The following is a 27,793-nucleotide window of genomic DNA, read 5'->3' on the forward strand; positions in this document are numbered from 1 at the left end:
TTTTCAAGGAATTTCCTCAACATTTTCTAATATGTACACACCAACAGTATTTTCCTCAACAGTATTTTCTAATATGTTGGCAAAGCATTGATCATAATATGCCCTTGATAGCCTTTTAATGCATGTAGGATCTGTAGTGATGTCACCTCTTGCATTCTTTTTTAATGCCTATAGGATTCTTTTTTAATACCTGTAGGATCTGTAGTGATGTTACCTCTTTCATTCCTGATATTGATAATTTGTGTTTCCTCTCATTTTTTTCTTGCTAAGTCTTGTTAGCAGTATATAATAACCTTTTCAAGGAAACAAATTTTTAGTTTGTTGGTTTTTAAAATTCTTTGTCTTCTATTTCATTGGTATCTGATTTAATCATCATTATTTCTTTCTTTCTGCTTGCTTTGAGCTTGATTTGCATTCCTTTTTCCTGCTTTTAAATATATAAATTTAAGTAATTATTTTTAAACCTTTCTTCCCAATATAACCATTTAAAATTATAAGTATTCCTCTAAGCATTGTTTTAGATGAATGCCACAAATCTCAATCAGTAGTGTTTTGCTATTAATATTATTGCTTTGAAGTTTTTCCCCTGTGATTTTTTTTCTTGAATACACTTTAAAAAATGTGTTGTTTAATTTCCAGTTATTTTAGGACTTTTAAAAGTACTTGTTTTTGTTGGATTTCTAATTTAATTACATTGAGGTCAGAGAATATAGTCTGTAGGATTTTGATCTTTTGAAATTTACTAAGATTTGTTTATGGCCAGAATCTATCTTGGCAATCATTGCATGCGCACTTGAAAAGAGTGTGCATTCCACAGTTGTTAGGTAGTATTTATAAATGTTAATTAGATCAAGATGGTTGAAAGTCTTGGGAGAAAAATTATATATATTTAGTCCTTTTTTTGTCTACTGGATTTGTTCATTTCTCCCTTAGTTCTGTAAGTTTTGTTTATGTATTTTGAAGTTCCAAATGCATACACATTTAGGATTGTTATGTTATTCTAAGGACTTGACAAATTTTAATAATTCTGATATGTCATATTTCTCTCAGATAATTAGTCATTGTTTTGGTGTTTACTTTGATATTAATATAGCCACTATAGCTTTCTTGTTCTTAAGTTTTACATGGTGTATGTGTTTATAATCTTTAATGATAAATATCTTTAGTTTATATATTAAAGATAGCTTCTCATAGACAGCATACAGTTGGAGTTTGTGTTTTTAAGGCAGTTGCATATGTCTTTTAATTAATTCAACCAATTAATTAAATCAGTTAGTGTCTTTATCCATTTGTGTTGCTATAAAGGCATGCCTGAGGTTGGATAATTTCTGAAGAAAAGAGGTTTATTTGGTTGATGGTTCTTCAGGTATACAAGAAGCATAGTACTAGCATCTGCATCTGGTGAGGGCCTCAGGAAGCTTCCACTCGTGAGAGAAGGCAAAGGAGAGCTGGTGTGTGCAGATCACATGTCAAGAGAGGAGGCAGAAGAGAGAGCGGAAGAGGGACCAGGCTTTTTTCAACAACCAGTTCTCATGAGAACTAAGAGTGAGAACTCACTCATTCCCATGAGAATGTCACCAAGCCATTCATGAGGGATCTGTCCCCATGATCCAAATACTTCCCATTAGGCTTCACGTCCAACATTGGGGATCAAATTTCAACACTAGGTTTAGAGGTCAAATGTCCAAACTATAGCAACTAGTGTTTGATTCTATGCATTTAATGTAATGATTGATATATTTAAATGTAGGTCTACCATGTTACTATTTGCTTTCTATTTGTCCAGTCTTTTTCTTTCATCTGTGTTTCTCCTTTTGGCCTTCTTTGGTGCTAAATGAATATTTTTTAGTGTTTCATTTAATGCAATCTTTATTTTTCATTTAATTTGCTTTCCTTGTTACATCCTTAACTTGTTACAGTCTACTAAAAGTAGATTTCATATGACTTCATGTAAAATGTTAGAAGTTTTCAACAGTTATACCTCCCCTTACTCCTCACTCCTGTCCTTGGTGTTACTGTTTTAATCTAGTTTATTTCTACATATGTTATAAATCTCACAATTCAGAGTCATAATTTTTGCTTTTAAAAGTCATCTGTTTTTTAAAGAAACTGAGAAGAAAAACTATACACTGCTAAGATCCACATGTTTACTGCTTACAATATTCTTCCTTCTTGTAGAATTTGAGGTTTCAACTGATGTTATTTCCTGAATAATTTCTTTTAAGCATTTCTTATAGTGGAGGTCTACTGGTGACAGCTTTTTTCAGTTTTCGTTTATCTGAAATTATCTTTATTTCACCTTCACATTTATTTATTTGCTCATTCATTCATTCATTCGTTTATCCATTTGTACATCCATAGTTTATATTCTGAAGTAATTGTAAAGTGTAAAAATCTCATGTACCTTTCACCCAGTTTTCCCAATGGTCATATCTTGTAAAATAATAGTATAATATCAAAATGAGGAATTTGACACTTATACAATGTGTCTGCAAGTCTATATAATTTTATCACTTATGTAGATTTCTGTAACCACCACTACAATCGAGAGAGAACTGTTTATCACCACAAAGATCTTCCTATGTTACTCCCTCCTATGTTTTTTTCTAAATGTTTCATAATTTTACATTTAGGCTGTGATCTATTTTGAATTAGTTTCTGTATAAGGTTCATGTTTTTTTTGTAATCTCAGCACTTTGGGAGGCTGAGGTGGGAGGATTGCTTAAGCCCAGGGGATCGAGGCTGCAGTGAGCTATGATCACAGCACTTCACTCCAGCCTAGGTGATAGAGTGAGACTCTATCTCTTAAAACACACACACACACACACACAAAAGCAAACGGTTCATTTTTTTTTTTTTACTATGGATGTTCAGTTGCTCTAGCGTATTTTACTTAAGTGACTATCCTTCCTACTTTGAATTGCTTTTGGATTTTTGTTAAAAGTTGGTTGTGCCTATACTTCCAGGTTCTCTATTTTGTTCTATTCATCTGTGTTTCTCTGTCAATATCACACAGATTACTATAACTACAGAATTTCTTGAAATTGGGCAGGGTGAGTCTCCTACTTTATTTATTTTTTTTCAAAATTGTTTTAGCTACTCTAGTTCATTTGCCTTTCCAAATAAATTTTAGAATAACTGTGTTCATGTCTACAAAAATATTGCTATGATATTGATAGGAGTTGCATTAAACCTGTATATTAATTAAAGGTGAATTGATATCTTTACTATGCTGACAAAAATGCTGAGTCTTTCAGTTCACAAATATGAAATATCTTTCCATTTATTTACGTATTTTTAATTTCTTTCCTCAGCTGTCTTAAAATTTTCAGTATATGCGTCCTGCACATGTTTTGTTAGATTTATACCTAAGTATTTTATTTTTTTAGGAGTTGTAAATGGAATTGTATTTTAAATTTTGGTTTCCACATGTTCATTCCTAGTATATAGAAATATGACTGACTTTTGCATGTTAACCTTCTATCTTGTGATCTTGCCAAACTCACTTATTCCTTCTAACGGTTTTTTTGTGTGTGTGTGTCTTTTTTTTTTTTTTTTTTTTGTAGATTCCAGAAGATTTCTAAGTAGACTATCATGTCATCTGCAAAGAGGAAAAGTCTTATTTCTTTCTGATCTATTTGTCTTGTGTTTTCTTTTCTTGCTCTGTTACGCTGGCTAGAACTTCCAGCACTATGTTGAATAGCAACGGTAAGAGTGGATGTTCTTGCACTGAAAACTTTCAGTCATTCACCACTAAGTATGATGTTAACTATAGGTTTTCTATAGATTTTTAAAAATTACATTGTGGAAGATCCCTGATATTCCTAGTAATCTGAGGATTTTTGTTATTAATGGGGGGTGAATTTTGTCAATTTTTTTCTCCATCAATTGATAGCATCCTATGATATTTCTTTGTTAGCCTGTTACTTTAATGGATTATATTAATTTTTTTAATCCAGCCTTGCATCCCCAGAATAAACTAGAGCATGTTTTAGAAGTCTTTTTATATTATACATTGCAGAATTCAATTTGCAAATATTGTGTTACAAATTTTTGCATCTGTATTCTTGAAGAATGTTGGTCTGTGGTTTTCTCTTTTTTAAATAATGGTTTTGTCTGGTTTTGCTAGCTTCATAAAATGAGTTGGGACGTATTCCTTCCTCTTCTATTCTCTAGAAGATGTTTTGTAGAATTACTATTTTTTGTTTTTTGTTGAAATAACAGGATACAGTGTAGAATTAATATTAATTATTCTTTAAATGTTTGGTAAAATTCTCCAGTGAACTCATTCAGGCCTGGAGATTCCTTTTTGAAGAAGTTTTAAGTCAAGAATTTAATTTTCTTGAATAGATATTGGACTAGTCAAATTCTTTTATATTGTATGAGTTGTGGTAGTTTGTTTTCTAAGGATTTAATTGATTTCATCCAAGTTGTCTAATTTGTGAGGAGTTGTTTGTAGTATTCCCTTTTTATTCTTTTGATGTCTACTGCGTCTTTTGTGGTATTTCCTATTTTATTCTTGATATTTGTAATTTATACCTTCTCTCTTTTTATCTTTGTCAATCTTGCTAGAAGGTTGTCAATTTATTGATCTTCAAAAATTACCAGCTTTTTTGTTTGATTTTCTCTATTGTTTTTCTGTTTTCAATTTCATTGATTTCTACTTTGATCTTTATTATTTATTTCCTTTTGCTTGTTTGAGTTTATTTTGCTTTTCTTTTTTCTAGTTTCTTCAGTTGAAAGCTTCAATTATTGGTTTGAGATTTTATGTTTTCTTACATAAGCATTTAGTGCTGCAAATTTCCCTCTAGTCAGTGCTTTAGCAATGTCTCACAAATTTTTATATGTTGTATTATTATTTCCACTTAAAGTCTTTTATTTTTATCAAGACGTCCTCTTTGACTTATGGAATTTTTAGATGCATATTGTTTAGTTTCTAAATATTTGTAGATTTTCCTGTTATCTTTTTATTTATTTTTGATTTCTAGTTTGTTTCCATCTTGGACAGAGCACATACTTGTTTGGTTTGAGTTCTTGTGAATTTTTTAGGATGTTTTATAGCCAAATATGTGCTTTGTTTTGTACATGTTTCATGAATACTTGAAAAGAATGTGTATTCTGCTGTTGTTTTATAGAGCTTTCTATAAATGTCAGTTAGATCCTGTTCATTGATGGTATTGAGTATCCTTCCTGATTTTCTTCTTGTTGTTCTATCAATTGTTGAGAAAGCAGTATTGAAGTTTCCAACTATAATTGTGGATTTGTCTATTTCTTCTTTCAGTTATTCTGTTTTTTGCTACAAATATTTTGCAGTTCTATTGGGTGATACATACACATTTAGGATTGCTATGTCTTTCTGGTGGTGGATTGACACCTTTATCATTATATAATGTCCTGCTTTGTCCCCAGTAACATTCTTTGCTATGAAGTTTATTTTTCTTTTTTTTCTTTTTCTTTTTTTTTTTTTTTGAGACAGAGTCTCGCTCTGTCGCCCAGTCTGGAGTGCAGTGGCTGGATCTCAGCTCACTGCAAGCTCTGCCTCCCGGGTTTACGCCATTCTCCTGCCTCAGCCTCCCGAGTAGCTGGGACTACAGGCGCCCGCCAACGCACCCGGCTAGTTTTTTTGTACTTTTTAGTAGAGACAGGGTTTCACTGTGTTAGCCAGGATGGTCTCGATCTCCTGACCTCGTGATCCGCCCGTCTCGGCCTCCCAAAGCGCTGGGATTACAGGCTTGAGCCACCGTGCCCAGCCTGAAGTTTATTTTTCTAATATAGCCAATCCTATTTTCTTTTTATTAATATTTGTATGGCCTATCTTTTTCCATCCTTTTACTTTTAACTTATGTATATAATTATATTTGAAGCAAATTTCTTGTAGACAATATATTGTTGAGTCCTTTTTTAAAAAATCCTCTTTGCCAATCTCTATCTTTTACTTGGTCTGTTAGACCATTTACAATTAATGTGATTATTGATATGTTAGAGTTTGTTGACCATTTTAGTTGTTTTCTTTTTCTCTGTTTTTGGCTTGTCTGTTTTTTTTCCTGCCTGCTTTTGGGTTACTTAAACACTTTTTAGTATTCTATTCTTATTTATCTATAATGTTTTCTATTGTATATCTTCATATGGCTTTTTTAGTGATTATGCTAAGTGTTACATTATGAATACATAAATTATCAAAATCTACTGATGTCAACATTTTACCAGTTTGAGTGATGAGCAAAAACCTTTTTTTCCCTTTACAGCCCTTTGCCCTTCCCATTTATAATAAAATGTATTATTTTATCTTCTTACATTGAGAATTACATTAGACTGTGCTAGAATTTTGATTCAACAATCAAACATCATTTGTGACACTCAAAAGGAGAAGGAATGTCCATTTTATTTGCCCATAGTTTTGCTTACTGTGTTCTTCTTTCCTGATCGTCCAAGGTTCCTTCTTTTGTTATTTTCTTTCTGCTTAGAGAAGTTCTTTTATTCTTTAAGAGTAGCTCTGCTAGCCACAAATTCCTTTAGTTTCTTTGTCTGAGAATGTCTTTATTTCTACTTTATTCCTGAAGAAGAATTTCACCAGATATAAGATTTAGGGTTGATAGTTCTTTTTTCTTTTAGCACTTAAAAAATACTGTGCCAGTTCTTTCTGGTCTCTATGGTTTCTGATGAGAAAACCACTATCATTAGAATTGATTTTTCCCTATTGATAATGTGCTTTACATATTTTTTTGTTTGTCTTTTGTTTTCAGATGTTTGAGTGTGATGTGCCTTGGTGTTAATTTATTTTCATTTATTCTCTTTGAATTTCAGTCAGATTCTTGAATCTGTTGCTTTATGTTTTTTGTTTTTGCCAAATTTGGAGAATTTTCAATGCTTATGTCTTTGTGTCTTTTTTTTCCCCCATCCTCTTTCTTTTCTCCTTCTGGCATTCCAATAATATGAACATTAGATCTTTTAAAAAAATAATCCTACATATCTGTAAGGCTCTGTTCAGATTTTTCAGGCTATTTTCTCCCTCTTGTCTAGATTGGTTAATTTTTATTGTTCTCCAAGCTTACTCATTCTTCCTTTTTATTTTGCTGTTGAGTTCATCCATTGAGTTTTTTATTTTGATTACTCTATTTTTTGCTCTAATATTTCCATTTTATTCTTCCTGATATCTTCTATTTCTGTACTGAGACTTCCTATGTTTTCATTCATTTTAAGAATGTTTGTAATTGCTGTTAAGTATTTTTATGGTTGTTGCTTTAAAATCCTTGTTAGGTCATTCTATGACATCTCTCATCTTGGTGTTGATATTGTCAGTTGTCTTTTTTATAATCTCCCTGGGTTTTTGAATGATGAATGATTTTTTTATTGAAACTGGGACATTTCTAAAATTTTATTTGTATTTTTAGATTTAGGTATACAGGTGCAGTTGTGTTATGGGCTTTTAGTGGATCCATCATCCAAATAGTGCACATTGTACCCAATAAGCAGTATTTCATCCTTCACCCTTGATACAGTCTAGCTGTGTGTCTACCCAGATCTCATCTTGAATTGTAACTCCCACAATTCCCATGTTTGTGGGAGGCACCCAGTGGGAGGTAATTGAATCATGGAGGCAGGTCTTTCTCATGCTGTTTTTGCAATAGTGAATAAGTCTCACAAGATCTGATGGTTTTAAGAAGAGGAGTTCCTTTGCACAAACTCTCTTTGCGTGCTGCCATCCATGTAAGATGTGACTTGCTCTTCCTTGCCTTCCGCCATGATTGTGAGGGCTCGCCAGCCACGTGGAAAGGATTAAATTAAACCTCTTTCTTTTGTAAATTGCTTGGATTTGGTGTGTCTTTATCAACAGTGTGAAAACGGGCTAATACAACCCCTGCTTCCCCCACCTTTTGGATTCTCCAGTGTCTATTTTTCTCTGCATGTCTGTGTGTTTACATGCCACTTAAAAGTGAGAAGATGTGGTTTTTCACTTTGTTTCTGAGTTATTTTATTAAAAATAATGGCCTCCAGTTCCATATATGTTGTTGTAAAAGACACGATTTTATCTTTTGAAATGGATGAGTAGTATTTCAGTCTATACACACCATGTGGTGTGTATATATATATATATATATATATATATATATATAAAATAGAAATATATATATATATATATATATATAGACCACATTTTAAAAATAGTGCTACAATAAACACATAAGGTGGGTGTCTTTTTGATAAAATAATTTCTTTTCCATTGGGTAGATAACCCATAGTGGGATCAAAGGGTAGTTCTATTTTAGTTCTTAAAGAAGTCTCCATCCTGTTTTCCATAGAGGTTGTACTAATTTACATTCCCACCAACAGTGTGTAAGCATTCCCTTTTCTCCACAATCTCACCAACATCTGTAAATTTTTGACTTTTTAATAGTAGCCATTGTGACTGGTGTGAAATGATATCTCATTGTGGTTTTGATTTGCATTTCTCTGATGATTAGTAATGTTGGGCATTTTTTCTTGTTTCTTGTTTCTTATCCACTTACGTGTCTTCTTTTGAGAAGTGTCTATTCATGTTTCTTGCCCATTTTTGAATGGGGTTATTTGTTTTTTTGCTTGCTGAATAGTTTAACTTCCTTATAGATTCTGGATATTCTTTGTTGGATGCATAGTTTGCACATATTTTCAATAAATATTTGCAAATATTTTCTCTGACTCTATAAATTGTTTACTCTGTTGATAGTTTCTTTTGCTGAGCAGAAGCTCTTTAATTTAATTAAGTCCTACTTATCAATTTTTGTTTTTGTTGCAATTGCTGTTGAGGACTTAGTTATAAATTATTTGCCAAGGCCTACGTCCAGAATAATATTTCTTAGATTTTCTTCTAGGATTAAATTAGGATCTTAGGTTTAAATTTTTAATCCATCTTCAATTAATTTTTGTATATAGTGAAAGGTAGGGGTCCAGTTTCATTCTTCTGCATATAGCTAGCCAGCTATTTTAGAGCTATTTATTGAGTAGGGAGTCCTTTCCTCATTGCTTATTTTTGTCAGCTTTGTTGAAGATCATATGACTGTAGTTGTGTGGCTTTATTTTTGGTTCTGTATTCTGTTCCATTGGTCTGTATGTCTGGGGGGGGTGTGTGTGTGTGTGCGTGTGTGTGTGTGTGTGTGTGTGTGTTTACCAGTACCTTGCTGTGTTGGTTACTGTGTCCTTGTAGAATAGTTTGAAGTCATTACCTTCATTCTTGAAGAACACTTTGCTGGTTTTATAATTATTGGTTGAATTTTTTTTTTCTGACCTTTAAACATGTCAAGCCATTGTTTTCTGATTTCCACCTTTTCATCTGAGAAATCAGACATAATCCATAACATTTTCCCTCTATATGATGTATATAATGTATCTTTTTTTCTATGACTGCTTTTAAGATTTTTCCTCTTTATTCTTGGTTTTCAGCTATTGTGTTATTATTTGTAGTAGGATATGCCTTCTTTTGGTTTTCTTTGTACATATATTGCATTGGATTTATCGAGCTTCTTGGATCTGTAGGTTTGTTTTTAATCAAATCTTGGAAATTTTCAACTATTATTTCTTCTAATCTATTTTTACATCCTATCTGTTCTCTCTTTTTCTTCTGAGACTCAAATTATAGTTTGCTAAGCATCTTGATATTGTCCCACAGGTCACTGAAACTCTTGTTCATTTTGTCAATATTTTTTTTCTCTTTGTTTATCAGATTGAGTAATTTCTCTTGACAGATTTTCTAGGTTACTAACACTTTATTCTGGTACCTCCAATCTGCTGTGAAGCCCATACAAATACTGTACTTTTTGTTCTAAAATTTTCCTTCTTTTCAATTTCTATACTAAGATACCCATTTGTTCACTTATTAGGATCACAATTTTCTTTCCCTTCAACATTTTTTATATATATATATATATATATAATATATATATATAAATATATAATATATATATTATATAATATATAATATAATATATATATATAATATATATATAATATATATATTATATATTATATATTATATATATATATATTATATATTATATATTATATATAAATATATAATATATATATTATATATATATATATATATATAATGTTTACAGTATACTTAAAATATATTGAGGCCTTTTTCTTGTAATTTCAACATCTGGTCCATTTCAGGGTAGGTTTTATTGATTGCTTTTTCTTTTGACTATTGGTCACATTTTTCTCTTTATATATCTGATTATTTTTTGTTTTATGCTGGACAATGTGGATGGTTGTAGGGACTTTGGGTTGTATAGTTTTCCTTTGGTATATGCAAAAGATTGGTTCCAGGACCCCCTGTGTATACCAAATCCATGCATACTCAGTTCCTGCAGTTGGCTCTTCACAATATATGAAAAGTTGGCCCTCTGTATGAGTGGGTTTCACATTCTACTGATACTGTATTTTTATCCATATTTGGTTGAAAAAAAATCTGCATATAAGTAGACCTGTGCAGTTCAAAACTATGTTATTCAAGGATCAACTGTATAATCCTTCTTCTAGGAGAACTGATTTTTATTCGTACAAAAATTGATATGTGTATATTATTTATAACAGCTTTATTGAGCTATAATTTACCTACCTACAATTCAGTGGTTTTAGTGTATTCACGGATATGCGCAACTATTTAGAATGTTTTTATCACCTCAAAAAGAAACTCTGTACTTCTTAGCTCTACACTTTCCTACCCCTAAATTGTCTCTATAGATTTGCTTGTTCTGAGCATTTCATTTAGATGGAATTTATAAAATGTGGTCTTTTGTGACTGGTTTCTTTTACTTAGCTTAATGTTTTTAAGGTTCATCCACGTTGTAACCAGCACCAATACTTTATTCCTTTTTGCAGCCGTATGTATTCCATTGTATGGATGTACCATGATTTTCTTATCCATTTATCAGTTGATAGATGGAGAGCTGATTTTCATTCTAGTAGGCAGTTAAGTTGGCTGGACTCAAACTCCAAACTCTCTCTCTTTCCTACTAAATATATACAAATCTCACCTCAAAAATGTCCTCCTTTTCAGGATGATTGTGATTCCAGTTTCTGCATGTTCTAGATTGCTCTCTAATGCCTACAAATAGCTCCTTTTATATTTTGTCCAGAATTTATAATATTTTTCTGTGTGAAGGTTAGCCAATACAATCTACTCCACTGTTATTGGATGCAGAACTCACAATGCCTTGCATTTAATTCCCAATACAGCTTATGAAGCCTTCCATAGACTTATTTCCTTCAAGCCTCAAAAAACAGCTTCCTATCCCACCTCCAGATAAATGTCTTAGGTAAACAGAGAATGCTAGTGATATTTACTCACTTCATCAATGTCAGCTAAGAAAGTGAATCTTGGAAACACAAATTTTAGAGCTTGAGAGGTCTATTGAGTGAGATTATTGCTGATGGAATTCAAGTGTCTATTCTTTACTCTTTACTCCTTACTATTGTGAAGGTTGCACTTCAAGACTTGAAATCAGCCCTTGTGATTGGGGAGCAAGCCTGGCCAGGTTGTCTATAAAATTCAGCCTTGGTCTTTTTAGATTTCCAGAGGAGGCTGTTATCCTGCCTTCCTAGTAAGGCAGAGGGAAGGAAGTACCGGCACCACAAGTACCACCATTCTGTCTCCCACCTTTGGGACTTAAAAACAATAATTAAAATTACAATAAAATAATCATCAGATTAAAAACATCTCTGTGAAGTCTTACCTCATCTTCTGTCCTGCCAAATCCTAGTCAGTCTTTGAAGCCTCTCCGTAGCCTTCTGAGAGTTCCATGAAGGAGTAGGACTATGTAGTAGGTAACAATTGTATTCCCATCCTGTAAACATGCCTAGTACATGGTAGGCACCCAATAAGGGTTTATGCAACAGATATTTGAACAGCTGAGCATATGATCTGATGAGAAGAAAATCTTGTAGTTCTGACATTCTGTATGGCAATTCTGAATCTATTACTGGCTGGCTTTATTTCAGTGATTTAATTCTGACCCTCCAGTTGAGAGTACAGTAGGAAATATCTAAGTGAAATTTTAAAAACCCTGAAAACTAAGTCCAAGTCATGAATAACTTTCAGGAATTAAAATAATTTCTATGTTGCTTTTTTTTTTTTTTTTTAAACCTCTGCTATAATTATTCTGGACCAAAGTACAAGGACGCTAGGACACAAATCCTATTCTTCCTGTTTATTCATGCATTAAAAGATTAAAATGCTGTTCTCACTCATAGGTGGGAATTGAACAGTGAGAACACTTGGACACAGGATGGGGAACATCACACACCAGGGCCTGTCGGGGGGTGGGGGGCTCGGGGAGGGTTAGCATTAGGAGATATACATAATGTAAATGACGAGTTAATGGGTGCAGCACACCAACATGGCACATGTATACATATGTAACAAACCTGCACGTTGTGCACATGTACCCTAGAACTTAAAGTATAATAATAATAAAAAGATTACAATGCCATAGACAGTTATGTTTATCACAGCACCTAGAAATACTTCATGATTTAGAACAGAATAGAAAGCATCACAGATTATTGATAGCACAAGATATAATTTGAATGGTGTCAGAGAAAAACATTTCAAAATAAAAATAAGAAGGTTCACTCATGTACTACTGTTTTGATTGTTTTTCTTTATAAAAATGCAGATTATGTGGCGTCTCTGGGGAGACTTGTGGCTTCTCGGTATGCTGATGGTCTGTTTCCACAGTTCTACAGAGCAGAAGATGGCAGAGTATACAATGTAAGTCAGAGTTCCCTCAGTGCACAGTCCTGTGACATGGTGCTGACATCACATCGAGGAGTGCGGGGTGGAGAGAGACTTGTGCTACTTGGCAGTGATGCAGCTGAGCCAAGCCCTTATTAGGCCGGGGGTTTTCTTTTGGCATTGGTAGGGTGATAAAAGTCATGGCCGAGGAAGGAAGTTTTTGATCCATTAGAAATTAGTGCAGAAAGCTCTTGATGAGAGATAAAAACCTTTGCACATTACCACTTTGTTTTGCTTTGAAAATAAAGGGAAAAAACAATATGACAGAGATGATCTGAAAGCCAAGAGCCAACTGCCATTATCTGAGAGAAGCATTAGGAATAGGGGCAGCATTTGCAGATAGGAGAATGAGCACCACCTCTGACCAGAGTCCTTTACTCACAGCAGTTCAGCACCTGAGTCTCATGTCTCCTACATGTCAGGCCCTGTGCAGACCCTGGCCAACCACATGGAGCTCAAAGTCTGTTGGAGACACATGTCCCATCACGTCCATTTATGGGTATTTGTTCATGTCCATGTACATCCATGTACCACCTGGACTACTGTTTCCTAATATTTAGAAAACTTAAATTACTTTTTTTTGGTACTTTTTTTTTTTTTGAGAAAATTTTTGTAGACCCTATCCTCGAATATGTCTTCCAGTTGTTTACCCTCCTTCTCTTTCAGGAATGCCTGAAAAAGTTTGGTCTCTTTACATAATCTCTCATGTCTCAGAGGTTTCCTTCATTTTTTAAAATTCTTTTTTTCTTTTGAGACACGTTCTTGTTCTGTCACCGAGGCTGGAGTGCAGTGGTGTGATCATGGCTCACTGCAGCCTTGACCTCCGAGGTCCAAGCAATCCTCCCACCTCAAGCCCCCAAGTAGTTGGGGCCACAGGCGTGTGCCACCGCACCCAGCTGATTTTTGTATTTTTTGCAGACAGGGTCTCGCCATGTTGCCCAGGTTGGTCTTGAACTCCTAAGCTCAAGCAATCCGCCTGCCTGGGCCTCCCACCTGCCTTGGCCTCGACCTCATGCCTCAGATTACAGGTGTAAGGCACCATGCCTGGCCCCTTTTCTTTACTTTTGTCTGCCTACATTGATTCAAAGGAGTGGTTCTTCAACTTTGAAGTTCTTTCCCCAGCTCGGTCTATTTTGTTGTTAATGATTTTAATGGTATTATGATATTTCTGTAGTGAATTGTTCAGTTCCAAAAGTTCAGTTTGGTTCTTTCTTAATATGGCGATGTCATCCAGTTCTTGGATCATTTTACTGTTTTCCTTGGATTGGGTTTCCACCTTCTCCTGTATCTTTATGAGCTTTCTTGACATCCAGATCCTGAATTCAGTGTCATTTCAGCCATTTCAATCCGGTTAAGAACCACTGCTGAAGAGCTAGTACAATTGCTTGGAGATAAGAGGACACTCTAGACTGAGAGTTTCCCGAATTCTTGCACTGGTTCTTTCTCACCTGTGAAGGCTGATGTGTCTTCATCCTTTTAAGTTGCCATCCTTTGGATGGGCCTTTTTGTTTTTATGTTGTTTATTTCCCTTGAGGGTTTGACTATGGTGTGAGTTGGGTATAGTTGATTGGCTTTGTTTCTGGATGTTTTCAGAGGGCCAAGGCTCAGCTCAGCATTCCTGGGCTGCGTGCTGTCACCCTGGGGCCTAGGACTGGGCTGTGGCTTTGTCCTCTGGCCCCTTGAGGTCGAGCACTGGCTGTGCTGGGGCAGCCAATGTGCTACCAGGCAGCTGGCAGAAGCCTTCCATCAGGGGCCGCTGGCAATGCTCTGGTGGGGCAGCAGGGGGCCGCGGGTGAAAATACCCTGAAGGGGTGTTGGGGCTGCCCAGGAAACAGCAGAGAGCCTGGAGGGAAACTGTAAGAGGGACAGGCAGGTCATTCAGCCCTTGGAGAAACCTCCATGATGGGAATGGTAGGTTGCCTTCAGCTTGAAGATGTACCCACTATTTACTTTTTCCAAAGCTTAAATTACTTTTTTTTTTTTTTTTTTTGAGATGGAGTTTTGCTCTGTCGCCCAGGCTGGAGGGCAGTGGTGCCATCTCAGCTTACTCTGTCTTCCAGGTTCAAGCGATTCTCCAGCCTCGGCCTCCCAAGTAGCTACAGGTGTGCACCACCGTATCCAGCTAATTTTTGTATTTGTAGTAGAGATGGGGTTTCACCATTTTGGCCAGGCTGGTCTCGAACTCCTGACCTCAGGTGATTTGCCCACCTTGGCCTCCCAGAGTCCTGGGATTTACAGGCATGAGCCACCATGCCCGGTCCAGCTTAAATTACTTTTTAAACTAAGCCTGGTCCTAAGCAATATTGTGTGTGGAATCTTGAGTTTGATGTGCTAAGTGTATTTTTTATCTGAACCACATTAAAATCAATGCCAAACCCTTAAAAACATCTCTCCCTTTACCTTCAAAACCCACCCCCACATTCCCTGTGCTGTGCCCGCCCTGGCTTCTGTGTTGTAGCAGCAGCTGTGGATGCTGGTGAAGGAGTTGGTAATTCTGTCTTAAGGGGCCAGGAGAAGCCTCCAAGAAGTGATGCTGGAGCTTGAGGAATGAGCTTGAGAGACACATGGGACAGGGAAGGAAGGAGCCTGAGCCAAGGCACAAAAATGTGGAAGGAGGTGATGTGGTCTGAAAGCACATTTTCCAAGATAAAGTACTGTTTCTTCTTTTAAAATGTGCTCCGAGTAAGAATCCCTAAGCCTCGCTGGGAAGGTGACCACTTCTACCTTTAAACATGGGGCTTGCAACTTAGCTCACACCTGGCCAATCAGATGGTCAAGAGCGCTCACTAAAATGCTAATTAGACAAAAACAGGAGGTAAAGACGTAGCCAATCATCCGTTGCCTGAGAGCACAGCGGGAGGGACAATGATCGGGATATAAACCCAGGCATTCCAGCCGGCAGCGGCTCACCTCTTTGGATCCCCTCCCTTCATATAGGAGGTCTGTTTTCACTCTATTAAATCTTGCAACTGCAAAAATAAAATAAAATAAATAAAATAAAATAAAATAAAAGTGCTTTGTCACAGAATAGGGTACATTTTTTTCTTGTTCCTTTTCTATGTCTTCTATTGCCTCTCTACCTCCTGAAAGGCCTTGCACAGTGTGTCTGATCTATGTGAAGGATGGTTTATTTGCACATACAAGAAACTTCCTGCAAGTCCGTGTCACCATTTGGGGGCAGCCCAAGGGCTGTTGGTAGCAGCAGTGAGTGATCAGGTGGTCCAGGTGCAGGGCAGCTTCTCCCGAGAGAGGAGGGCGTGAGGACAAACGTCATGAGCAGAAGGATGTGTAGCTGGGATGGCATCCCTTAGAGGAAGCCAGGAAGGTGTGCTGGCATGTTCAGTAGCATTTTCGAGATGTTATATTTAGGAAAACATTTTAGTGAGATATTACTTTCCATCTGCCTTTGTTGGTCTTTTCTTCTACCTAATTTCTTTCTTCCTTTCTTTTTTTTTTTTTTTTTTTTTTGAGACGGAGTCTTGCTGTCTCCCAGGCTGGAGTGCAGTGGTGCAATCTTGGCTCACTGCAAGCCCCGCCTCCCGGGTTCACGCCCTTCTCCTGCCTCAGTCTTCTACCTAATTTCTTAAGAGGGTCCTGGGCTTTTTCTGATAAAGGTAATCAGGATTTAAAAGCTAATACTCTAATCTGTAACTGTAAAGATAAAACATAATCTGGTAAGATTTCTTTTAAGGACTGCTGTATTTTGAATAGATCACATCATCTTTTCTTCTGTGGAGAATCCAAGGGTTTTTCAGTTGAAAGACTGGAACATTTTCTCCTGGATTCTGTAGTGTTTGGAGGATCATTGACAACATTGTTATCAGTGCACAGTTCTCAGTGGCAGCACTGTGGTTCAAATGACTTATTTTCATGTTGTTTTATTGTTTTTGTCTTTTATTTTCATTAAGCTGACAGCTAAGTCAGAACTGATTTATTAGTTTGTGGAACATTTAACACAAGCTGTGGAGAGCTACAAACAGCGAATGGACTGGCTCACCAGCAAAAGCCGGCAGATTTTTGGTGTCATCCTGGAACAGTGCATCACCATAGTGCTGGATTTTGGCTGCATTCGGGAGCGGGAGCTTGATCTGTGCCGAGAGGCTCTAACAATGGTTCTCCAGGAGCAGGTGGCTCACATAACCAAGTTCAATATCATACGGTGAGTTCCCATAGGAAGGGAGTATTTTAGTGAAACTTCATAGGAATTTGTACGTATTTGGAATTAAGCAGCACAGCTGACACAGTTCTCTCTCGTGAGGGAAGAGGCATTATCTTACACTTTCCTGGAAGATGTAATTTCAGCAGCAATCCCACAGTGAATAAATCTTAGGAACTTTTATCTTCTTTGCACAGGGTGTCTTAGCTTTCACCTTAAAAGAGATTTAGAAACAGGCATTTCTTCCGTGCATGGGAAGGTTAAAATATAAGAATATGAGTTATGGCAAATGTATATTTAAGGTCATAAATCTCTTCATTCATTTTAGCTTTTAACTAGGGTCATGAATTCGAAGGTCACTAATTTCACTGATTTTCCAGACTGAAGTTGCAACTCAAGTTGACCTCCCCTATAAGTTGACCCCTTTCACCAGAACAACAGGTGGCTGGCTGTACGGAATTTCCCATATTTCAGAGTTTTCATAACCAATTATTTATGGATTCTTGGATTCAAGAGAATTTGGACCTCAGCACTAACTTCTCATCTGGAAAAGTGATTGCACCTCCCTGACAAAAAACATCTGGATAAGGGTTGGGAAAGGATGTACCTGATTCAGTTTTTCTGGTTTTAATCAAATACTTTCAGCTAAATAGAGGACATCTCTGGGGACAATGCCTAATTATGTTTGTCTAGATTCCTGTTTCTGTCACAGGTATATTACTGAAGGAATCAAGTACTTAAGTCTGCAAAGCTTTTGCTTTCTTGGAAACCTCTGTACAACGTAGATGCCACTCAGCCAGATCCTCTACCCAGGAAGCACACAGCAGACACGAGTGTGAGCCAGCCCTGCTTCTGGTGGCGGGCCATGGGGGCAATCAGGCCAGTTTATTTGCAGTTATCAATTGCAAATAAATTGAGATGATTCAAATGGCTCTTCTTTTTTTTGGAGTTGGGGGTTCTACCAGTCATGTACAAGCCCAAACGAAATGGTTTTACCAAATTTTCTCAGGATTTAAAAGCTAATACTCTGCTGAACTCAAAACAATACCAGTATTAATACAAAAGAAGGCAACCGATGGGAATCTTTCAGGACAATGAAAACAATGTCGTGAAGGAATTAAAAATAAAATTTTAGAGTAATAGAATTGCTGGTGATTTGCAAATCTTAATACTGTGAATTATTATCAATTTGCTATTAAGAGAAGCCAGTTACATATACACTTGCCTGTTTATAAAAAATAACTTCTCTTAATGTTTTAAAAGACTTATTGTTAATTGTTACCTGTTTCTCATGTAAACATTGTTTTTCCTAGTCAGCACGGCTTATAGAAGATAGTGGTGGTTTGGGAACCTGTCTTAAACGGCCTGCTGGTTTTGTTGGTAACATCAGAGGGCTGGGAGCTATGATTTCTTTCTTTTTCGGCTCTAGAGATGGATGTTGGAGGCTTGCTGCTCACGGCTGTGAGACGGAGGGTTGGCATCCCCAGTAGCATCGATCACTGCCCCGTGACTACTCCATGTGATCCCTTTCAGGGTTTCTCAAGAGCCTGTGAAGTGGCAGGAAAATGCTACTCCTGTGACCAAACAGTCTATAGCTGCTGCCATCAGCTGGGTTGAGACACTGACTGTTGAACTGACTGCGAGCGAGGTTGGCTGCCTGGATGCTCTGCTGGAAGCCGGGAAAGACAAGACTGTAAGTACGTGTCCATGGCTGGCCACAGGCCATGGAGGTGGTTTCCAGCTTAACTCTTCACATTCAGTGACTTTACACAGCCCTTCAACTGATCTTAGGCCCCTCCCAGCAGGATCCGACAGAGATCCCATCAGGCACTGATGGTGATGGCATAGCTGGAGCAACCCAAATGAGGCCCCTGAATACCCGTCCCCTGAACCTGGCTAGGCTCCCTCTGTGGGGTGACTGGGGATGCAGGGTAGACCCTTGTTTAGCCAGTGTTGGGAGAGCCAAGTGCGACTTACACCCACCGAGCATCGAGAAAAGACAGGAGTGAGGCCATAGTTGTGCATCTCTGCCATATTAACTTCACTCTTGCTCTCCTGCCAATTAGATCGGTCAGTCTGTCTCTTATGGGGAGGAGAGAGAGACTGGAAGATTCCTCATAGAACCCTGAGGATGAGGAAATAGGGTTTTCCCAGCATCCACATTCTGAATCTTTTCTAGTTCGTCTTCTTCACAGATGGATCTGTCATCGGTCGTATACTTCCTAAGGTGAAGTGCCTACAAGCTGATGACTCCATCCATTTTTGGATGTCAATGTATTGACATGAATTTTGATAGGGACCTTTTGGAAATAAAGCTTTACCTGGAAGAAGTGATTAGATGGTGGTGTGTTACGTCTCTTTGAGCCACAGGGTCTGTGTTTCTGGGAATGACTCTAGTGATGGGAGGGTTGGGGCAGTGGCAAGCCAGTGGAGACACAGTCTGGGCAGGTGGGGTCCTTTGGCCAGCCTTGACTCCCTGTGGGAAGGTCTGCTTGCCTTTGGACACAGTTACTTATCAGTTACGTGTTTCCTCCACTGGGGAAGCCTGGGGTTTCTGAAGGTTTCAAGCTTTACCCAGCTGCATCAAGAAATCCATTGTTGGAGAAAGAAGCCACATGTTGGCATCTTGAAAGATAGCCCCCAGCGGTCACTGGCCTGTGTTTACCAATACCGAGGGTGATGGTTTGTAATTGGAAACACATTGTTTTTCCTTCCAAGGCCAAAGGAACAAATGTTTTCCATCAAGGAAGAACCAGATACAAGCTACTTTGTTCCTTGGTCCTTTGAGTTTGTTTTAACATCTGTAAAATTTCAAGTGTCTGGACACCTTAATAAGCATTCAAAAAAATGGAACATTTCCCAGGCTCAGGGTGTGTGTGCATGAGCCTGTGCACATGGCTGTCCTCTTTGTCTATGAACCTGGCTGACTGTGGCCCCCTGATCTAACTGCAGGATCCCCCAGTGACCCTGCCTTTCTGGTTCGTGCCTCTCCTTTCTCTGGGGTTCATTCCTATCCCAGGAAGTAAGGAACAATTCAGTGAGTTCCAGGGAAGTCCTATGGAAGAAAAGGAACTAAGAAAGAAGCTCCCAGGCACTGATCATCAAATGCAGCCTGAAAGCTTTTGAGAAGAGACCGTGGAGCAGCACAGGCAAGGCCTGCACAGACCGCTGTGCCCCTCTGCCCACAGCCTCGATCTGGGGGTAGTCTCAAGGAAAATTCTAGTAAATGCAACTGCCTTGCATATAAAAATGCCGTGTCCTATGTTTTATGAGGAGTTAAAAACCACATGTGTGTGTGGCGAGGGCTGGGGGGAGTGGGTTCCCATAAGTCCTGCTTCTCTGCTCCATGCCTGTCGTGCCCGTCCCGGTGAGTTCCGAATTCATCCAGATGGCTGCTGTTTGCTCTGAAGAGAAAAGATGGAAGGCTTAAGGAATTTTTTGAACAGCAAATATAAACCCCAGACTGTTCCTACTGATGACAGCCTGCCGCAGGCCAGCGCCTCCCTGCACGAGCGGGTGCTGAGAGGAGCCAGGAAAGTGGGCGTTGTCTTGTGCCCACAAATTAACATGCAAGTCTGGTTTCCGTACCAAGTCCACATGAAGAGTAGGGCTGAACCACGTGCTTGGTCATAGAGAAGGAAGATGCCCAGAGAGGATCCTGGCCCCCTCCAGGCACAGGCTTTGTAACCACCGCGGGCCAGGAAGACTGAAACAGGAAGCAATGAGAGAAGGGAGCCTTGAGGTCTAAGTAGAGCATGTGCAGAGTGGGAGGTCTGTTGAAATACTGGCTCTACTCATAGCACTCGAAGAGCACTATTGATGGATGAATTACTGTTGCGTCCCATGAAAAGGAACCTGGCTCACGGGGAGGGCAGCAGGTGGGGTCCTGGGGACTTGTTTGGTGGTTGAGGGGGTTGACATCCTCAGAGACCGGGTGTGTGGACTGGCACAGCGATTCTGCTCTTCAGTAGCCCTGGTCCAGGACATGCATCTTTGGAAGTTAGTAGCTTCCCAAGCCTCACGAGAAAGGGTGGTGTACAGGATGAAAGGGAAGGCTGTTTACCCAGAGCCCTCGTTCTAAGCTGCCTAAGAAGACTGAGGGGCTTTGCTTCCTGCCGGGACAAGGCCATCTACCCAGAAGATACCTGCATTTCTGATTCTGTTCTCAGCCTCTCTTCCGTCCACCTGCTGGCGCCCATCTGTTTAGTTTTTGGTTTCTTTTAATCATATTTCCTGGGAGACCAAGTGAGTGGATTAAAGACAGACCCGCATGATTTCATAAAGAACCTTCACTGCTGGACTGAAAGCCAGAGTCCTGGCCACGTTAATCCATGACCCTGGCAGCTCATTTATTTCCTTGAAGTGGTTCAGGCAGGCATCAGATCTTTTCGTTTTTGTGTCTCTGATGCCTAACGAGGGCTCTACAAATGCTTGTTGAACAGTGAAGTGTCGGAAAAGAAATAACTTTGATATTCTTCAGTTTGAGGGGAAGATGTGGGTCTCATTTCCAAGCTATGGCATAGATTTGAGTTTTGTGAATTGAAGGGAGACGATCTGTGTGGGACTGAACAGGTGAATTTACTGAGACTTGCAGGACCCTGGTGAGGATGGCAGGTGGGGACAGGGACCCTGAAACCTGGGAGGCCAGAAAGTCGGTGGTGGTCAAGGGTCTTAGGAGGGATCTGAGAGGTGAGCTAGATCTATACCATGGTGACAGTGACCACCATGGAGGGAATCAGAAGATCAAATGGGCTGAGACAGCAGAGGGCTCCCACAGGTACAGGGGGATTTGGAGGTCAGATCCAAGGTCTGGAGTTGGCCGGAAATGTTGCAGTGTTCAAAGGTGTGCACAGAATGAGACAGAATTTTGCTGGATCTTTCGCTGCTGTTCTGGTTGACTTTCTTTTTGCTCTTTGAAGAGTGAAGATTTTTGTACCTGGAAGCCTCGGGAATGAGAGCACAGACTCTGGCCCGCGGAGCAGAGGGCAGTCCGAGTAGAAGCACACACTCCTAGTCTGTGTTTCTTCCCCCAAAAGCTGCAGCGAGGAAGATGTCAAGGACTCTTTGGCGGGGCAGAACGCATGTTACTGTGTGAAGCTGCAGAATGAATGGCCCAGATAGAATAAGGAATTTCAAGTGAAAACATAAAGGCTCCTCCCTACGTGATGTAGCATGAAGTGGCAAGAGCTTTTGACTCCCTCTAAAGTAGCGGAATGGAACTCATGTTATCAAATTCGGTGCAAATCAGCATCTAGGGAAATGTGGTCGGTGAGGAAGCTACTCCTGGACTGAAGGCTGCTACTGAGCCTCAGGATTGGCCTTTGCCTTCAAGGAGCTCAAATACACGGGTTAAGGGAGCAGATTCCCATGAGGATAACTCCCTTAAGCCACACGACCTCCTGGTCCCAACTTTTGGTCAGTGATGTTGGTATCCGGGGTAGGAGCCTGAACCCTTGGATGGTGAGGTAACTACAGAAGTGAAAAAAGTACCTGTCCGGGGCCACCTTCTATTGCTTGCTCTTATTTTCGGAATTCTGGGGCTCACATTCATCTCTTTTTTTTTTTTTTTGAGACGGAGTCTCGCTCTGTCGCCCAGGCTGGAGTGCAGTGGCCGGATCTCAGCTCACTGCAAGCTCTGCCTCCCGGGTTCACGCCATTCTCCTGCCTCAGCCTCCCGAGTAGCTGGGACTACAGGCGCCAGCCACCTCGCCCGGCTAGTTTTTTGCATTTTTTAGTAGAGACGGGGTTTCACCGTGTTAGCCAGGATGGTCTCAATCTCCTGACCTCATGATCTGCCCATCTCGGCCTCCCAAAGTGCTGGGATTACAGGCTTGAGCCACCGCGCCCGGCCCACATTCATCTCTAACAGGTGACCAGCCTTGCCACGAACAGCACAGCGTAGCTGTGGACAGCAAGGGCAGGGCTTGTGGGGCCAGGCAGCCTAGGCCTACCAGCTCCAAGGCCAACTCAGTTTTCCTTTCCAAGCCTCAGTTTCTTCATCTGTAAACTGGGCATGGTAATAATTCATGCTCCACAGGACTGTCGTACTGAGTGAAGTAATCCATTTTAGTTTATCATCCCGAATAGCCAACAGTTTGAAAGCCATGTTGTTTTAAGAGGCATTTTGCCAGTTTGATGGCAGACAGGAATAGGTAGCATATTTGTCCTCCTTTCTGTTTTTCTAAGTGTCATCGCGTGAGCAGAAAGGAGAGGCAGAAAGACTGTGTGCAGGAGAGTGAGGGGGACACGTGGTCTCAATGTAAAGCATGTCCCAGGAAATCTCTAGTACAGAGTTGACTGAAAATGTATACGATTAAGAAGCCTAGTACTGAACTTAATGAATAGTGAATAACATCATAACCTTAGTAAAGGAGAAGAAATCCTGACTCACTGTTGGCTACAGCAATTTTCAGTTTGATGAAATCTCAAGGGAACAACATTTCTGCACAAGAACTTCAGGTTTTCGGATTATTGCCAGAGCAAAGAAGCTGAGTTTACATGACGTGTCTTGGACGTGTGTGGCGTCAGGAGCGGCTGACGGGCCACCTCGAGATGTGTGTCCTCACCTCCCTCTTCATCTGACCAACCCTGGAAAATACTCTGCGTCTGCTCCTCTGTCTCAGGCCGTGTGTCATTTAGACCCTTGCAACAGGATGAACCTGTCCCCATGCTAAACTTGGGCACTGACGCAACTGGAAAACTCGGACAAATAATAGGCCTGCTACGTGGAAGCCATTTAAATGCATCTGCCACAAGGTCATGCATCAGACCAGGAAAAGAGTGAAACCGAACGCGTCTGCTGGGAGAGCAGTGTTGGATGGTTATAACGAATCCGGAGAAGTTGGTTTCCTCCCTCTTTCAGGGTTTTTCTCGCTTCCAGTTTGCTGACTTGAGGAAATTTACAATATTCCTCAGTCTTTTACTGCTCCATTGGTACTTTTTAGAATCAGGGAGCTGATGTTGAAAGGCCTGGGAGGGTCCGGGGCTTTCTGTGCCTCGTTGGTGGAGGGATGGTCCTCAGGTGGCCTGATCTCAGCTCGCACTCTGTCCTTCTCCTAAGTCCCAGTCTGGGCCCCACCCACTGCCTCCCACCCTCATCTCTTCTACCTCCTTGGCACAGTCTGCTCCATCTGCCGCAGGCAGAGCACCCCGACCAACTAGAAATCAACCATGAAGCCACCCACCACCCCCACCTCCCCGGCTAGGTGCGTTTAAGGCCTGGGATAGACGTTGCGGTGAGGCCATTTGTTGACTATCTTCAGCTCATCGGGATTTGGGATTAGAGCAAGGAGAGGGTCATGAATCCTAAAGGGAGGGTGACGTCTATTTATCCCCTAACACAATACATTTGCTGGGGTTTCTTCCCCGGTTATGTGTGGACACAGTCCATCGAGACATTTTTAGGGCAGGTTGAGAGGATACGGATTCCTGGCTCTCCTTGGGTTTTTTACTTTCTGAGATGTATAGAAATGCACATATAGTTGGAAGTCATCCTGTTTCAATTCCACCATGAATAATAAACTGCATTATCTCCCTTTTTACAAGGGAAGACACTGAAGTTAGGTCAGTTGCCTGAGGTGACAGAGCTCCTGGGTGGCAGGGGTGGGGAGCACTGCAGAAGCACCGTCCTGGGAGGAGCGAGGGTGGCGGGGCTGCCACAGGGCGGGAGGAGCGGCTGCCCTGAGATAGAGAGTTCTCTCTCTCTCAGTTCAGCAGGTGGCACTTCTCTGGGATTGTCTGCTTACTGGGGGAGGTGTGCATCTTCTAGAATCACTGGTTTCAGGTGTGTGTGTGTGTATGTGTGGGTGTGTGTCCGGACACAGGGGTTGCTTATTCTCCCGTTCTTCTCATGGCCTGGTTTGGTGGTAAGAGGCAGGGCACTGCAGGCGGACCTGGCATCTGACCAGCTGTGCAGTCAGGACAGCCGCACCCTAGCCCCAGGCGTGTGAGTCCCTGCTGAGGTGAGCCCAGAGGTGGAGCCAGCTGGGGATGTGCCCTCCTTTCCACATTCTGCCTCAGACAGAGGACGCATGAGTTTGCATCGTAGGATTCTGGCGCTGCCATGGGAGGTGGCAGATAAGCTTCCTGCCTGCAGGGGCTGTGCCAGTCCTTCCTTCATTGCTTGACTTGAAAATAACCACTGCAATACATTTGTGGCCCAGAGGAAGTTCTCCAAATCTGCCAACCATATTATTCTCATGCCATACCCAAGACAATAGCCACTGTTGAGAGACTTTCTTGGCACCAAGCCTTGAATATCTCGCTTCCTGACTGGCCCTGGTGTCCTCAGAAAACCCTGGGCAGGGCTGCTTTCTTTCTGCCCATTTTTTTTAAGAGGTCATTTTGTAGAAAGGGTATTACTGACGAGTCTAGTACCAAGCTAGGGCATGTCAGGGAGATAAACCATTGGCACCACTGTTTTGCAGATTGAATCCATTTACTACTTTGTGGTGGGGGATGTTCCTGAAGAATCCAAGGAGCTTCTCCTCCAGAGGGCCTTGGAGATCCCGTATCCAGTCTACACAGTGTCCTTCAATGCCAGAAGAGAAGACACTATTGCTTTCCTAAAGGATCTGAGTGCCAAGACCCACAGCAGGTAGGCAGAAAATGTGCTCTTGAGTGACAGCAAGCGGGTTGCCTGCTCACACAGGATCAACAGTGGGTCTTGCATTCTTCATGGCTTTAACCAATCTGTTGCTGTGTTCTCCTCTTTCCAGTGTAGTATCTAGTCTCTCTGCATCTTTTCTTCTCCATCCTGTATTAATCATGCCTTTCTATTTTCTGCAGTTATGATCCTTTGACCTCTTGGTGCCTTGCTGGTCCAGGAGACCCCGTCCCTTGTAGGGCTAGCCAGTTCCTAGAGATAGCAAATTACTCACTAGGGTGCACTTTCATATGCAAACCAGCCAGAGCCCACACTGCCAGTCCAGGCTGTCTCACTTAGAACCACTGTTCTCTACCCTAATCACTCCAGGCCCATGCACCAGAAAACTTGGGACAGCCCTTACACCCCAGAGACCACAGAAATTATTCAAATAGCCAATCCTAAGCCTGCTTACCCTTCCTCTCCTGTTCCTTCCCTTGGAAGCCACACTAAAGGTCCTCATCTACCTTTCCCCTCACTCCCTCTGCCTTCCGGCTGACCCGGTGCTTCCCTGTGTGGCCTGCATGGCACGCTGTGCCCCTCTCTCCTCCTGGGAACTGGGCTAGTCAGCTTGGGCTGCCATAAAAAGTTGCCACAGGCTGGGTGGCTTAAACATGTATTTATTTCTTACAGTTCTAGAGGCTGGGAAGTACTAGGTGAAGATGAATTCGGTTTCTGGTGAGGGCTCTCTCCCAGCCTTGTAGGCAGCTGCCTTCTCACTCTGTCCTCACATGGTGGGGAGAGAGAGAGAGAGAGAGAGAGAGAGCGAGCGAGCACTCACTGGTGTCTCTTCCTCTTCCTATAAGGTCACTCATCCTATAGAATCAGGGCCCTGCCCTATAACCCCCTTTAACCTTTATTACCTCCTCGGTAACTTTTATTACCTCCTGTTCTATCTCCAAAGACAGTCACATTGGGAATTAGGGCTTCAACATGGGAATTTTTTTGGCTTGGGGTTAGGGGGACACAATTCAGTCCATAGGGGAACTGTGAGTAACAAACTGTCTTTTCAGTGGCAGCAGGCTCCTTATCTATTGACCTCACAATACCCGAATAACAATAAAACCTGCATTTTAAAACACATGCCCCCACACCCTGGGTCTGTGTGTGTGTGTGTGTAAGTTTAGGTTTCTTGTAGAGAAAGACCAGCTACTTCTGTGGTTACAAGGAGAATTATAAAATCCTTTCCTAAGTTCTCCTTGAAATGGGTACAAGGTCTTCCCAGAGCACTTGTTCTTTAAATATTTTAAAATTGATACATATTTGTGCATATTTGTAGAGCCCATGCGATATTCTGTTACATGCTTAGCATGTGGAATGATCAAGTCGGGATTTAGGATGCCCATCACCTTATTGATCATTTCTATATGTTGGGAACATCTTAAGTCCCGTCTTCCAGCTATTGTGAAATATAAAATACACTTTTGTTAACTATAGCCACCCTACTTTACCATCGGAACATTAGAACCTTCTCCTTCTATCTCACTGTATGTTTGTACCCGTTAACCAACCTGTTTTTATCCCCCTGATCCTCACACCTTTCCCAGCCACTGGTATTTGTCATTCTACTGTCATCTCCATGAGATCAACTTTTCCACCCCCTACCCATGAGTGAGAACATGTGATATTTGTCTTTTTATATGTGGCTTATGTCCTGTGATATGATGTCCTCCAGTTCCATCCATGTTGCTGCAAATGACAGAATTTCCTTCTTTTTGTGGCTGAAGAATATTTATCATGTATATATCACTTTTCTTTATTCGTTCACTCGTTGACAGACACTTAGGTTGATTCCATATCTTGGCTATTGTGAGTAAGGCTGTCATAAACACAGGGTGCAGATATCCCTTTGATATGCTGACTTCCTTTTCTTTGGGTAAATACCCGGTAGTGGGATTGTTGGATTGTATGGTAGTTCTATTTTCAGTTTTTTGAGAAATCTCCATACTCTTTCCTATAATGGCTGTACTAATTTACATTGCCACCAACAATTTATGAGACTTCCTATCATGCGCGTCCATGTGAAGAGACCACCAAGCAGGCTTTGTGTGAGCAATAAAGCTTTTTAATCACCTGGGGGCAGCGGGCTGAGTCTGAAAAGAGAGTCAGCGAAGGGAGATAGGGGTGGGGCTGTTTTGTAGGATTTGGGTAGGCAAAGGAAAATTACAGTCAAAGGGGGTTGTTCTCTGGCAGGCAGGGGTGAGGGGGTCACAAGGTG

The 27,793-nt window shown here is 40.4% G+C and overlaps 1 protein-coding gene across 1 annotated transcript in view; it reads left to right on the top strand.

The window, feature by feature from the left end:
• The window catches only part of VWA3B (von Willebrand factor A domain containing 3B), a 236,023-nt gene that overhangs the window by 15,141 nt on the left and 193,089 nt on the right, over positions 1-27,793 (top strand). Inside the window, 4 exon segments of the mRNA XM_005575037.5 lie at positions 12,657-12,751; positions 16,684-16,934; positions 18,465-18,624; positions 25,358-25,527. Coding sequence (XP_005575094.3) covers positions 12,657-12,751; positions 16,684-16,934; positions 18,465-18,624; positions 25,358-25,527 — 676 coding nt within the window.

The sequence above is a fragment of the Macaca fascicularis genome, chromosome 13, assembly GCF_037993035.2.
Source record: "Macaca fascicularis isolate 582-1 chromosome 13, T2T-MFA8v1.1".
Taxonomy (NCBI): domain Eukaryota; kingdom Metazoa; phylum Chordata; class Mammalia; order Primates; family Cercopithecidae; genus Macaca; species Macaca fascicularis.